The 15861-nt window shown below is 39.2% G+C and overlaps 2 protein-coding genes across 4 annotated transcripts in view; both read left to right on the top strand.

Moving 5' to 3' along the window:
• The window catches only part of anos1b (anosmin 1b), a 52134-nt gene extending 47069 nt beyond the window's left edge, over positions 1 to 5065 (top strand). For all 3 annotated transcript variants that reach the window (XM_044198906.1, XM_044198905.1, XM_044198904.1), the window contains exons 11-15: positions 949 to 1043; positions 1863 to 2025; positions 2352 to 2584; positions 3641 to 3784; positions 3868 to 5065. In XM_044198906.1, coding sequence (XP_044054841.1) covers positions 949 to 1043; positions 1863 to 2025; positions 2352 to 2584; positions 3641 to 3781 — 632 coding nt within the window. In that variant the 3' untranslated portion in view covers positions 3782 to 3784; positions 3868 to 5065. The remainder of the gene's footprint in view (positions 1 to 948; positions 1044 to 1862; positions 2026 to 2351; positions 2585 to 3640; positions 3785 to 3867) is intronic.
• A 307-nt stretch (positions 5066 to 5372) lies between these two features.
• LOC122877400 lies at positions 5373 to 15244 on the top strand. The gene is given in 12 exon segments (XM_044198907.1): positions 5373 to 5529; positions 6419 to 6488; positions 6621 to 7798; positions 7800 to 8518; positions 9374 to 9479; positions 10269 to 10416; positions 10610 to 10657; positions 10987 to 11064; positions 11615 to 11752; positions 12873 to 12956; positions 13459 to 13509; positions 13825 to 15244. Coding segments are annotated over 10 exon segments (2304 nt in total). The 5' UTR covers positions 5373 to 5529; positions 6419 to 6488; positions 6621 to 6977; the 3' UTR covers positions 13936 to 15244.
• Positions 15245 to 15861: the final 617 nt, after the last annotated feature.

The raw sequence follows: 15861 nt of genomic DNA, 5'->3' as shown, positions 1-15861 counted from the left end.
TCTATAAGTATATGTGTCTGACAACATTATGGAAAGGATCCCTACAGAGATAGACCTTTTTGTTAAACAGTAAGAACCTTTTTGTTTAACCAGAAACAGTCGTTATAGCGCTCTTGCTTGCCACCAGACTCCATTGATAAAAACAATAATTTGACCTCGCTGATCATCTTAAAACACACTTCATTCAAACTGGACAGAAACAAAGTAAAACCCACCAAAACTATCTTTGTTAGTCTTTCCACTGTTCCATCAATCACCAACTCTGGTTTGGTCTAAATAAATCCATAATTCAGCTAAATATATCGCTCTCCTCAAAGCCAACAGTTTCACAGGGAGGGACTCACTTGCACTAACATGCACGCGCAGCCGGACTTGCTACCAAAACAAAGAACAGAGAAGCTCAGATAACAACACAGGCAGACGGGGTGTGACGTCATTCTCAGGACACCATTACCTAGCTATATCTTTACATAGCAAATAGTTGTTACTGCTATATTAATGTTCAAAATCTCGTATACAGAACCTTTAAACTGCAGATGGAGATGTATATACTTTTACTTTATGCACATTAAATAGATAAATGAAACATGTTTTTTGTGGAGTTTTTACTTATCTGTTTGGGCTAAGTTTGGGGGGCCTGTAAAGCACGCTGTGACATTATCGTTATTATCAAACTGGGCTATATAAACAAACTTAGCTGGACTTGACGTAAGCAGATAGGTATACACACCCTTAGTTCCTGATTCTGATTTTTTCTCACCTGAGAGAAGATACTGTAAGAGGTTGCAAGATACTAACAAGATAAAGCATGCAAGTGAAAAAGGAGAGAATGCAAAACAGAAATTTCTTAGGTTTCAAACTGTATAATTAATGATGACACAGTTAAACACCAACACATGTCCACTTATGTAGTGTGTCTCTGTCCCTCTTTTGTTTTTTTCTTTATAGGCAGACAGAGACACCCTGGTCCATACATTTTGCGGTGGCATCCACATACCTGCAGTACTAATGTTACAAGCACAGAGAGAACAACAACTGTGCAGGTATAACTACCCTGGCTGTTTTTTATGTGTCTCTGTGTTCATGAAATTATGTATACATGTCTTGTTTCTATGTCTTTTTGTGTGTATCAGAGATCAGATTTCATCACCATAACTCAGATCAGTCTGGAATGCTCTCATCCGCTGTCTGTGTGTAACTTTGTCTCTCTGCCATCATCTCGCTCCGTCTCTGCCTAACATCACTTTTACCATAATGCTGTCAAATCCCTGGCTGAAATATCCTACATAGGATAGTTTGACTGAAAATGATCGATGGGAAAGTGAGTTGCAGAATTATCTCAGCAATGACTACTAACCATTATATGTGTCATCAAAATTAAAATAGGAAAAATAAAATATACTTTAAATCCACATTGAAAACATATTCTTCTTAAAATGCAGCTATTTTAAACCCTATTCATGAAGTGAAGCTGCAATAGAGAGGAGTATTTTAAAAGATAATCTGGTATGTGAGTGCGTATCCCAGTGGTAACCTCTCGTCTAAAATGATCACAGACCCAGTGGGTTGATAAATATCAAAATGGCGTGTGCAATTTTCTGAGGTCACAGAGTATGATTTCTGTTCATTGAAGTTCAGCCTTTTTTAAACTGTTATGCCATTTCTCGCCATTTGAAGCTGCCAACCAGCAAAGTTGCCAAGTGCTGCTTCAAACTGTGGTGTTTATTTTATCATGGAGCTAACAAGCATATGTATATTTTACATAATACGTAATACATCAGTTTAAAATAACCAGCTGTGTACAGTTTACACTATAATGTCTCTTTTTTTATCCCTAACTTTACTTAATTTTCACTCTTCAGGGCACCCATCACACCATAACAGGCCTGCTGTTCGCCTGTAAGTACTGGGTCGCCGTAGCAATGAAGGCTGACCCGGGGTCAGAGGCTGTTGCCTGGGTTACAACCCCGACTTGCTCCTCCATCAGGGTCAGAGGAGGCAAAGCTTTGCCCTGCAACACTGAGGGTAAGAGTAACTAAAGACATGCACACCCACACAGACACACACATACACATAAATGCTTTGTTCCATTGATCGTCATTAATCCCCTAGCCCCTAAACGCCTATTTTAAAAAATAGCTCTGGTGGAAGTGGTTCTCTTGTCTTCTTTTGGGAACAACTTATATGCACACAGTTAGCTAGTTAAATGCACTCCAAATAATTGCCATTATGATCAAACTCTGATTAATTGTTGAGGACATTTTAGTGTCATTTTACGTCATATTAAACCTACTGAGAAATAAAGAGTGTTCTGTCATAAGGAAATGTTTTGTGCCCGTTGTTTGTGTCAGAGCGCCTCCTGTCAGGCAGAAAGGTGGTACTTCGTCCAGAACGACTGACTGCAGACTTTCAGCAAGTCAATGGCACCCTACTCACTACGCTTCGCTGGAGGATGTCCCAGCATGCACTGGACCCAGCAGCTGTGGAGGGGTTCCAGTTCACTTGGACGTTACAATCAGGGGTTACCACGGCAACAGAAGGGCAGGAAGACACACTTATCTCCCAGACGCAGACAATCGCACCGGTGAGACATGAAGAGAGGTCTACAGTGACAGCATTGTATTGTGCTAGCAGCAGGAGGAAAATTCCTTAGAAATATGAGAAGGATGTGTGTGTGTGTGTGTGTGTGTTTCATGTTCTTATAGCTTATGTTCTTATATTAAAGGGACAGTTCACCCCAAAATCAAAAATACATATTTTCCCTCTTAACCTGTAGTGCTATTTATCTATCTAGATTGTTTTGGTGTGAGTTGCCGAGTTTTGGAGATATCAACCAAGATAATCCACAGATTTGTTGTGAGCATTTTCATGTAGGAACTATTTTCTTTCCATCTATAGTTCCTACATGAAACTGCTCACAACAAATCTGTGGATTATCTTGAGTTACGGTCATGATTTCTGGAAAGATTGCTGTTGAGTTTTTCAACTGTAATTTTTTGGCGCTTTGAGCACCACAAGCTGAGTGCCATATAGTTCTATTATATTCAAGAAAGGCAGATATCTCTACGGCCGATATCTCCAAAACTCTGCAACTCACACCAAAACAATCTAGAAGGATAAATAGCACTACCGGTAAGAGGAAAAATATGTACTTTTGATTTTGGGATGAATTGTCTCTTTAAAGAGGCAGTCGCAACATCCAAAAAATAAAAAAAGCTTAAAAAAATAAAAGGTTAATTCATAAAAGCCGAATAAAGCAGTTAAAAAAGAAACATCATGACCTATACACAATTTCCTCCTGTTTGAGTAACATTTGCTTAAAACTACAGTGCCCAGCTGTTTTAGAAGATTATTTAGCTTATTTTGAAAATAAAAGTATATAATTGTCACCCATTTTTTAAGATTTGCCGTTGCCATAGACAGGCATGGGAAGCCAGATAGTATAAGAGACAGACTAACACATGGCTGGTTTTGGTCTTTTCATGGGATTTGTTGATAATAAGAAAAAATATAGAATATCACCAGCCTTATCCTTTAACACTTCATCAGGTTATTTCTGCTCTTACTCAATTAAAAGATTTGTGTAGGAAGAATAGTCTATGTGTGTGTCTGTGAACTTACCCTGCTTCACCCTCCACAGTCTCAGCGGTCGGTGTCAGTTCGTGGTCTTCAGGCTGACAGTGTTTACCAGCTGCAGCTCCAGGTGCTAACAGCAGGGGGCACCAATGGTGCTGCAGTCTCCAAGACCATACATACTCCAGCTATCAATGTGGCACTTTGATAGGTAATAGTGCTTTCTCAGTAATACACTGCATTCACCGTCATGTTTTGAGAATGTCACTTAATCCTACCAATCATCTCTTCCAGGCCCAAACCCCATGGCTGTCACCGTCCGCTGCACCACAGTCATCTTTACCAACATCCACTTCTCCACTCTCTTCCACAGTGCAACATGGTTTCATTGCAGTTCAAGTGCAGAAAACATGACCAAAGCTGTAAAATAAAGAAAGTCTCACTCTCTCACATGAACAGTATTTCCTACTCTGACTGTGTTGTTTCTTTTTTACTTTAATCACTTTTCAAACATCAGGAAGGTTGTGAGCTCACTCTAATGGAAAAAAGCATTAATCATTCATTTAATCAATCATTAATTTGTCAGCTGAGCCAAAGGTTAGGGCCTAAGTCAATATTGTTTTGGAAAAATTGTAAAAAAAAAACAAAAAACAAGGTGTCAGTTTAAAAGTACAAGGTGTCAGTTTAAAAGCACTAAGTACGTGCAGCGTATCCTTAAACCATATTTTTTCAATTTTTTAATTAAAACTGCAGCATTTTCCAAATGATTCCTGTTCGCATTAGTGCCACAGTGCCGCAGCATTGCAAGACATGTATGTGAAAAGTGAGACTCCTTGCACAGCTGTATCTGTAAATGTTTGGTGTCTAATCGCCTGACATCACTGGAGTCAAATGACACTTGTAAAGAGACTTTATTATACCTGTTGTTTTTGATCATGCAAGTAGAGAATAATATAGCACTGACCTTATGTACAAATACAAATGTATAGCAACAGAATGACTGTGTGTCATGCATTGTAAATTTCAATGCATAATCTGCTGCATTATCGTTGGGGTCTGAGTTGGTATGCTGAAGCCTTGAAGTAAGCTCAAATATATTTTAATATTTTGTTCATGTGTTTAAAAAAGCTAATTCTTCACTCAAATCTGTCTGAAGTTGCTTGTTTGATACATTTTGTGCAGCATTCATTTGCATTATGGTGCACCAATTTCACTAAACAATAATATGTGACATTCTTACACAGTTAATATAGCTATAGCCTACCTGTGGTAGATTTCTTTGTCGTACAAAAGTCATGGCATTACTTTGAAAAGGTTGGAAACTACTGGTGTCAAGAAGCCAGTAGTTATCATGTTAATATTCTCCCCATGTAACCTTTTTTGACATTTTACTGTTGATAATTGTATACTTAATTCCATTACTTTTTGACTGTTAGTTTTATTTATTATTTTCCTGTCTTAGTTTTTTGTAATTAAAGATTATCAAGATACAGTGTGTGTTGTGTCAGTGATCTGGCGGTTGGAAATGATAATAACAGGGATAATATAATACTAGTTTGTGTTATATTTTGCAATATATTTAGATTATATTTTAAATTAGAATTGCCATTGCTTTCTTTCTCTTTATCTACTATTTACCTGTTTAGGCTATGGCAACACAGATTAATTTACATGTCCTGCCAATAAAAGCAAATTGTAACATTGAAACAGGAAGTATATTGCTCCAAGTTTTAGAAACGTCACTGCTATATTGTGTGTATAGATGCTAGTCAAAGTAAGAAGATTAATTGGAAAGACGGCAGAGGAATTTGAAGGTTAATTCAGGAGAGTATCCGGACGTAATCGAAGCTGCATGGAGCCCGACGTCGTGACGCAATCAATGAGCGACGACAGCTTGGATTGTTGTTTCTTCAAATCGTGGTTAGACGAAACTCAGTTTGTTAATTCATAGACAAGGTAGCGTATAATGATGTTTCTTTTCACTTTTTGTCATGGTTTTGGCTTGTACTGCATATCTATTCAAAAATTGATTTGCAGCTCCTTTTTTGTCTTTTAACGCCTCCAACTTCCTACCGAAAATGGAGGAAATGTGTGTAGTCGCTGCTTTGTGTTTTCGTGTTTTGACTGCAGCTAGCTATCTTAGCTCGCTTCAGGGGAATGACTAACTTATGCAAAACTTTGTGAAATGTGATATATGACTTAAATTATCTGATGGTACCTTATATTCTTAAATTATGTGTGGGCATGCTCCACCGGGGTAGCCCGGTGTCCAATGTTAGATTACCTTAGCTAACGCAGTTTTAAATTAACTTCAAAACTTAATTGATTGTGGAAATTCTAGCAGACACGGGCAAAGATGCTAATGACTGGCAAAGCTGCTAATGACTCATTTATCTGCATACATACACTGAATATTTGCAGCTCAAGAACTGTTAAATATTGCTGCTATGTTGCTAACGTCAGCTAACTACGAGTTTCGTTCGTTAAAACGAAATAACACCTATGAAAATGTGACATTAACGTTACTTTAAAAAGAAGAGTAGTACACAATGTAGTTGTTACACAAGTACTGTTGCTATTGTGTAGTCGTGATATCTTTGTGCAAAAAGTGAGTTAGTTGCAAGCTAAAAAAAAATTAATCATACACTGTACCTGAACAGTGATCCACCTGTTAATTGAAGATAACATCACTGTAATTGCTACTTTAGCTTTGCAACTGGCCAAGTCAATCAATGAATATCGTCCCCAGCAGAATGAGGTGTAGATTAAAGGGACACTTCATTTTAAATTATATGCATTATTTTACTGTTTTGTACAAGTCAGTTTTACTTTTGAATTTAAACAGGCCTGTCCGTACAGTGAACAAAGAAATTGACTAGTGACGGTGTCATCTAAAGACAAATTCTTATTGACATGTAAGTGTTTGTGAACCCCTGGGTGAGGCCTGAGTCATGCCCTGCACATTTAAACTGCATACATTTAATTACATAGCTAATTGAGAGGAGTTTGCTAACATTTTTTTCATTGGCTCTTATTCTCTGTCCCAGTTTCTTCCTCCCTCTCCTTGCCACTTCCCCTTGCTCTAATTAGGTGAACATGGTGGTGTTAATATTCCATACAGAATCTACCCATCACTGAGGAACACTCAATACCTGCCATGTTTTAGACTGCTGTCATGTCAATAACCTCTATGGTGGGAAAGGCTTGAGAACGAGTTCTTTTCTACACAGCAAAAGAACATTACAGAAGAATAGAGGTTCAGATCCTGGAGGTAAGTTACGGGATAAAAACCAAGGACAGAACAAACCACAACACCTAAAATTCAGAGGACCAAAGGGGAGGAGAGGACAGGAGCGCGGACAGAGGGTGTTGGGGATGGGGTTGAAGAGCCAAAGGAGGACGTCATGGTTCACAGCGGCTCTGCATCCCCAATGAAAACAACACCATCAGCATCACCTCATTTAACTGTTCCTGCTACAGCACCTCCTCTGCAAGCAGCTCCTCTAGTGCCCCCTCCTGGAGATACTACAGATCAGGACCTAACCCAGACCCCTGCCAAACTCCTCACCACAGACCTTACCTCCAACTCAGACTTGACCCAGCCTTCTACTCTGACTCCTGCTGATGCCGAGCCACCTGTTGTAACCCAAGCAAAAGCACTTACTACTAACTCAAGCCCAGCATCTGCCTGGTCCTCTACACAGACGCCAACCCCTGCTCAGGGCCCAGTCAATGGCCGTACGTCAGGCAGGAAGAGGACTCCTAAGGCCTGTGACTGCTGTGGCCCCAACGGTACAGGACACAATGTCAGAATCTCAGGCAGAGGGAGGGGGAGAGGGAGAGGGAGGGGGGCTGGTAGTGACTTCTGGGACACCCCAAAAAGGAAAGTGGGTGGCCAGCTGACACATATCAAGAGTTTTGATTTGACCAATGAGAAGGTAGAGGAAACAGAGGATGAAGATGACAGATATGAGAAGGTGCAGAAGACTGTAGTAGTGGCTGATACTCAACTACAAACCCCTGTTGCCCTCCCTGTCACAGTCTCCCTGCAGGATGGACCAATAAGGAATTATGCTGCTCCAGAGAAAGGGGATATGCAGAAAAAGGAAGACATGTTGATAGAGGGGTCCGGAGTTGCTGGTGCAGAAGGGAAAGGAGGTGGTGATAGCAGAGATGTGGAGATGAGGTTGTCGGCAATGGCAGGCAGGGGAGCACCAGTAGTTAGAGGTAGGGGAGAGGAGAGGAGGGAGGGGAATGGTGGGAACTACGTCTGTATCAAACATGGAAGTAGAAGGTGGAATAAAGAGGGGAGGTTTAGGTGGTGTTGTCATCAGTTCTAAAACGTATGCCCTACCTCGATTAGTGTTTGTGCAGAGGCAGGGGCAAAACAAAGATGCAGAGATGGACCATGGAGAGCAGACTGACCCCAGCTCAATTAAATCTCCATTTGGAAATGGAGACACTGTAAACCTATCTGACACTGAACCTGAAGATGAGGCGAAGGAGGACAACATGATCATGAGTGGAATGGAAAATGGACTATTGTCTATCTCACGGCAGTCAGGTCCTGTTTTAAGGTCAGAATCTCCCCAAGACCTCGACTCTGAGATGCAGGTGGACCAAACTCATGACAAAACTGACTCAGTGTCTATACCAGGAACTCTGTATAACGGAAACATCACCACACCAACAAATGAAGACCACTGCTCCACACTTATGGAGGTGGAAGCTTCTCATCCTGCTACAGTTGCTGCTCCATCCCAGGGCCCTATTACAGTATCCAGTATGGCGCACCGTTTGGCATTAAGAGACCACAGGCTGTACTGTCAGCCTGGAACCTGGGAGAAGAAGGAGATGGAAGAAGTGTGGGGCAAAGATGGACAAGAGATGGATGGAAAGACGCACGATAAAGAAAGCCTGGAGCAGCTTACTGATATGGTCCACGGTAAGATGTGTTTTTGAGCACACAATAGCAATGTATTCCTCTTTATGAATATAGTAATCAGCATCTCAGTTTGTTAAAATTAAGCATTCATTCATTGATCTTTTTACACACAAACTGAAAGAAGTAAGTGCTGAGGATATCTTGCACCTTTTCTGTCATATGACATTCATAAAACGTGACGTCATCCATGAAACTTTTATACACACAGACTTGATCTTGTGTGTATGCATAATTAAGAACTTTTATGGAATATTTTCTTATTTCCAAAATAAGAACAGAATTTTCTGGGTAAGACTTAACTTTATGTGTTGTTGAGACCATTTTTAAACTGACACAAATTCTTTTCATTTTTTGTTGTAACTTGGTCATGAAATGATTAAGAATAATGTATGGAAAATGCTTAATTGGTAGAAATAGTATTTTTAACCTTTTCCTTATGTTTTCGAAACATAAGTTTAATCAGTTCCTGTTTCATCTTGCATAATGCAAAAAATAGTCCAGAAAGCCAGCAGATATTTTAGCTTTCAGGACAGACATCTAATTTAAGATCAACCCTGATTCACCAAGATTTTCACATGGTCGGTCGGGATTCAGTTTTTTATTTTTCTCTTTTACAATTTCAAGTGACAACATTAATAAATGCACACACATAGTTCTGTCCTGCTTGAATGTATTAGTACACAGGCCTGAAGGTGATAAAATTAAAATTCTATGATTGTCAGCAATGGATTCAGAATCTGTGAATTTAGGTTTTAACATCAGACAAAACAAAACTGTTCATCTTCCGAACAACAACTTGTTTCTGTTATTTAGCTGATAGAGCATATGATTCAGTAATGACTAACTCTCTTTCAGAGTTTCTGGAGAGCTTCTACTTAAAGTACGGTGGTTTCATTCCTCTCAGTGAGACTGATGTCCTGGAATACCTGAAGAAGAAAGGCAAATCTGACCTCAGCAACAGGTTAGCTTACACACACACACACACACACACACACACACACACACACACACACACACACACACAGAGATAACAGAGTACCAGTTGTCTAGCTGTTGACTCACTTGTCTCAGGTTGTGCACACCTGGTCTATGAACTCATCAGAAGATAGTACTCGACGGTGCTAGAGGGTTTATCTGTATTTTTCTGCACTGAGCCTCAGCCTTTCACATTAATCCAGTGATACAGGTGAAATTAGCAAAGAGCAGCAAGTACTTTAGTTGACCAGAATAAATTTAACATAGAAGCCATATACAGATTGTGTCCAAACAGGACACTGAAGCATGGACAATGGATAATGAACCATTGTGTGTGTGTGTGTGTGTGTGTGTGTGTGTGTGTGTTTTTGTATTAACAGTAAATACAAAAGCTGACATGATCTAGGTATAGGTTAAGTCAGTATTGTGTTATCATGTATAATATATCAATGTATCAATAGAAAGTAGAAACATATATTATTACTTGATGACATGTTATATATCAAATAAAGGCAAGTTGTCTGATGTTTCTAATGTTGCAACAGTATTCAATGTCGCCTAAATTAACATCACACTCATCAGCAGTTTCATTTCTGTGAAAGACTTTTATCCTTCCTTTTTTTTGGAATGTTGTTTTTAATCTCTGACCTTGTGGCACTCTTTCCTTATCTGAGCCTGTCATATTATTTTAAATGTCCTTGAAGATATGATTAACACTTCAGATGTTTTGTATAAAATTTCTACTGCATTTCTCCTCTTGATGATTTTGTTTTAGGGGACTGGACATCAAAGGGGAGATGACTCGGTATAGGGCAGGGCTGGCCTCTGCTCCTATTGCGGGCTTCATGGTGACGTATAACAAACACACCCTGGGCCTGGAGGATCTTGGCACGCTGGAGGAACAGAACTGGCTTAATGACCAGGTAAAGAAGGATGAAGGGCTATACAGCTACAGAAAAGCATTCTTGCCACCATCACACTTCTTCTTACTCTGTCCAGCCTTGTCACTTTAAAAGCTGAATCCAGCAACAAGGATAAGAAATATCCCATTTGTTTTAGTGATGTTGGACAGTCTTATATTGAAACTTCTCTCTTTGTCTGTTTCTGTCTGTTCAGATTATCAACATGTATGGAGAACTCATCATGGAGGCGACACAACACAAGGTAAGTGAGTGTGTTTGTAGGCTTAAAAAGAAAATGTTTCATGTAGTCCAAAATGATATAGAATGGAATTTATAAAATATAAAAAGGGCTCACTGTAGGAGTCTAAAAATTGTATTGTATTGTTTTGAGACTTTTGAGATAATATTTAGATTCCTAGACATGTTTTTTATTTAATAGATAAATTAATAAAATTTTGACTGTAATTTGTTCGTGTTTCATTATCTCTCTCTCTCTCTCTCTCTCTCTCTCTCTCTCTCTCTCTCTCTCTCTCTCTCTCTCTCTCTCTCTCTCTCTCTCTCTCTCTCTCTCTCTCTCTCTCTCTCTCTCAGGTTCATTTTTTCAACAGTTTCTTCCACAAGCAGCTGGTTGCCAAGGGTTATGATGGTGTGAAGAGATGGACTAAAAAAGTAAGGAGGAAGATGAAACAGTTTTTAACAGCAATTTTTCAGTTCTTTCGACAGTATCGCTAATAGCTGAACTTTAATGTCACAATTACACTTTTATTTCTGGCTTTTAATTTGCCTCTCAGAGTCAGGGCTTGGCAGCAGCAGTTGCTCAGTTGCTGCAGGAAACTAAATTTGACTGTCAACCATTTTTTTTGTGAATTCAGTTTGCTAACTACATAAAGCAAAAGTAATGTCATGTGAAATATGTTCAGTAATTCTTGAAATCAACATCTCAAACCACCTTACAGTTTGCAAGTAAAGGAGGTCCAAAACGTTATTTAGTGTCAAACAGAAAAGCTGATAAACCTGTTTGTCCTGTAGTGTAGCTTTTGGAAGGTATTTGCCACACATAAAACAATTATTTCCTGATAATCTGACTTGTATTTTGTACACCTAATTGAGTATGGGTTATTGTGGATAACTTGTAGTAGACACCTGCAACATTTTGTGTCTTGGATATCTTATTTGATATGTTAAAACTTACTTATGTTAATTTGTGGGATTATTTCAGGTTGACCTATTCTCCAAGTGGCTGTTGCTAATTCCCATCCATTTAGAAATCCACTGGTCTCTCGTCACGGTCACCATGGCAACCAAAACTATCAGTTACTACGACAGCCAAGGCATCGTCTTCAGACACACCACAGATGTGAGTGCCTCTGTGCATGTTGATATCTTTGGGTAGTAGTTCATCGTTTCAGATTTTTAGATGATTTGGAATCTCAGCGGAACAAACGAGCACTGATGAGACGAGATCATCAGTAATCCATCTTTTCTGCTCTCTGCCCTGATTAAATTATTGGACCATCATTTCCTGGCAAGAGGCTTCATGAGATGTATAGTTGTTTTCTCAGTCTGATGTCTGTAACAGCAGATAGTCAGAATGTGCCAGTGGTTTATCTAGAAAACAAGGTTTTTCATCATAAGGCCGTAATGAACCAGTACTTTGATAGTAAAATAGTAGATTAATGCTTGAAAGACAAATCTCTTCAAATTTCAATACAAGTGTCACAAAACAGTTTTGACTTCAGTCCTAATACTAATACTATACTAGAAATTCCCCACAACTACTGTAAAATAAAAGCTGTGAGCAGCAAAGTCTTGAGTTCCACTCCATCAGAATGATTGTCTGCATATATGTAGCATTTTACAAAAATAAGCAGGTTCTTCTTTACAAAGGAGCAGGTTTTTGTGGAAGGGAAGCATGAAACTGTTAGACAACCAGTTGATTGGGTACCAGCCCCCACGACCTATTCCACTAACAAGCAGAAACCATCAAGCAGTGTCTTACTGCATTTGAACTGAACAGCTTTGTCGAAAATTGTGCACAGTGGCTTTAAACCAAATGGTTTGATTTTTCAGTCCTTGAGTCAGTGTAGGTAGGTTGGCATACAGTTCAAGATATGGTGGACTTTTTGACACCAAACCATACACGTTCCTGTTTAATTGTTGCTCATATTCTCACCATCTGCTTAGCTATTTCAGTCCTCCTTACCCTCCACTTTCTCGTTGAGACATTGTCCGTTCTTCCTTAATGCTATTCCAATGCTTGCGTAATCCACACAGTATTCTGGAATCTGAATTGAAATTTAAGTTTGTTGAAATTATTAGATGAAAGTATTGAACATTCAGAAAATAAAATGATGAATTTACTGTCTCACAGTGGAAATGTGGAAGTACTGACATTTTTGCAGCTGGGACAATGCTTGTCCTTAGCACCTTTTTTATTGTAGCAAATCTCTGTCTGTGTGTGTGTGCTTCCCTATCAGAACATTATGAAGTACCTTCTGTCTGAAGCCAAAGAGAAGAAACAGACAGCTTTCCAAAAAGGCTGGAAGATTACCATCATCAAGGTAACCTTGAACCCTGACTGTAATGCTCATGATGTGTTCACCTTGTGTCCTGAAAACATTTATATTACCTGGCACAGTGGATGTTAGTCAAATGCAAAAAGTGGAAGCGTTCTTCTTATTGTCAAGCTGATTTTGATAAACAGAAGACAATGTAATACAATGTAAATTACAATAACTAAAAAAATCCAGTTACAGGTGCCAAAATAATTTACACATTTGCAGGACACTGAAACTTGTTGTGTTTTTGTTGTTTATTAATGCAAATGAGGGAACAAACAACATTTTTTGTAGTCCTTATTGCGGTTGCTGGACTCAGGAGTTCCTTTTGATCATTATATGAACCCTGAACAATACATCAAAGTCAAACATATAATATACAGTAGCTACATGTATGTACAGTAAATACATACATATAGAGACATAAACTGTTCAGTCCAGAAGCTTTAACTGTGACATCTTTCGTCAAGCTCCCTGCCTGACTTGTGACTTGTTGACTCCTCAGGGTATTCCTCAGCAGAAAAACGACAGCGACTGTGGAGTTTTTGTACTTGAGGTGAGACATTATTCTTTCTCACCTTTACAGCTGTCCTTCTATCCTTTTCATTTCTTTTATTTCTTTCCCTCATCTCCTGTCTCCTGTTTGCCCCCTCTCTTAACTTTTTTCCTGGAAGAAAAAAGAAATAAAGTAGAGCTGTGTCTCCATTGTTTTTCCTGCCCCAGGTTTCTACACAAATTTCATCATTGCCCCCTGGGTAGCGAAAACCACTGGAAATAAGCTTTTGTCATTGTAAAAATTCAAAATGGCAACCTAGCTGTGGTTGTGGATTATATTCCCTCACTTCCTGTCTTTCTTGTCTTGGTCTGTCAGTACTGCCGTTGTCTCTCTGTGAAGCAGCCTCTGCTGTTCAGTCAAGAGGACATGCCTCGCATCCGCAAGAGAATCTACAAGGAGCTGTGTGACTGTCACCTTAACGATTGAAAGACTGAATAATGGTTGCCCTCACCCACTGACTGCTTGCCTGGTTACATGAGACGGTCTGTCAAAGTCTGTCAGACGGCCTGTTTCACCGACAGCTTGTTACATAAGCTAACACAACCCGGCCATCTGTATTCCAGGGAGCCCTAACTGCCAGTTTGACTGACAGCAGAGTGGCTGGTCACTTGGACTTTTGGTGACTTTTGGAGTTCAATAATAGTCTGTAGCAGTCTGTAACTACTGACGTGGTCCCCTACTGACCCACAGAAATGCTGGACCCGTACCCATCAGGTTGTTTTGCGTTCTACATTTACCATCCACAGTGGATTTCAACCACATGACCAAACAGCCGCCTTTAAGGACACAAGGGAGCTCTGACTGAGGACACAGGCGTTGGACCAGCCTGGACCAATGTACCAAATGGAGTGGCCTTACCTCCGGTGTTTTAATATGTTAATAAAGCTAGGATGTGCGATTCAGTGGACCAAACGTTCACTTAAAACTTGAGGGTTTATGTTGGTTTTGTTCTCTCGGACTACAGATATTTGCACGGTTAGAGGCCTATCCATTGAAGAGTCTAGAATATTGACTGAATGTACTGATCATTGATCATGATGTATTCTTCCTGGCTGCCAGGGTGGAGACTTAGCAGCGTACAGGCTAATGGCACATTTTGACTGTGGCTTGAAACAGGGATATCATTTTTCAAGGTAGTTTTTGTTTTAAGTATCAGGTTTGTGACACCTTACTCCAAATAATTTCTTACTAAAATTACAGTTTTTCCACCACGTTATTTCCAGCTTTGTTGTTTTGCTGTGATCACATCCTTTCGGTTGGTTTTGCACAAGCATATTCCAGTCTTTTTAGCCAAAAGCCATTGTTTGATAATTCTTTACACTTGAATCCATCAATTTGATTTGAAAACAGTTTCACATGCTGGTTAGTAAATTTCATGTTAAGCTGTACAGCTAGCTGCTGATGTGAGGACCACCGTTTTTGATTTTAGCTAAGCAGTTTCTCCATGAAAACTTTATATTGTCCAGGCCTGCTGTTTCACATGGATGCATTAACACAGGTGCAGAAAGTCGTTGTTACAGAGTGGCCTCTTAACAGAGAAACAAATGGACCTCAGCTATTTTGACTAAATCCTCATGTCCAGCCTGGATTTTGTTGTTATATTCACGTATATGTATTTACAGATTGTATTGTACTTTTACTGGCCTACTACTGTATATGCTTGCTTTGGCTAAAAACCGCAATGGTTTCTGGACTGTTTTTATTGTTGTTATTAAAAGGCCAATAATGCTGGTAATTTTTTTTTGCAACATTTCTCTTAATTAGTTTTGAATGAATAGTGCACTGGTGTGATTAACAAAAACACTTAATTGATAATGAAACATGGAGGCAACAACACAGTGACAGGATGGATGACATTTTTAAGACTATTTGTAGTGTATTTGTAGTGATAATTGAGACAGGTTTATTTTTAAATAAATCTAAATAAAATCCCCCTTTTAATTCCCACGGACAGATAGCCACATTTATCCAGCAGTGCCTGTTTCAAATGTTTCTCCAATATCAGATGTCCTTGAGATCCAGTACCAGTATAAAAAATAAAAAATAAAATGTCCCTGCCAAAAGTAAGGAGAGGAATTGACTCAGTTCTGATATCAATAATATTCAGGGGACTGTACAGTAAATTCTCGCTTTATATCCCTGTTTTATATCCTGGCAGGGACCTTCTAAGTTAAATATGTCCTTCTACCACTGTAGCGTGAAAGTTACTTCAAAGATTATCTTATCTCCCTATCAATCTCATCTCTGCATCAAAGTCTTATCAAAATCAGAAGTTTAGTTTATCTTTTTTCTCAAGGAAAAAAAATCTATTATCCAGATTTCTGCATTAGTGGGTGATGAAAAACCTAAAAT

This window comes from Siniperca chuatsi, linkage group LG6 (assembly GCF_020085105.1).
Source record: "Siniperca chuatsi isolate FFG_IHB_CAS linkage group LG6, ASM2008510v1, whole genome shotgun sequence".
Classification (NCBI taxonomy): Eukaryota; Metazoa; Chordata; class Actinopteri; order Centrarchiformes; family Sinipercidae; genus Siniperca; species Siniperca chuatsi.
This window is presented reverse-complemented; position numbering and strand designations above follow the sequence as displayed.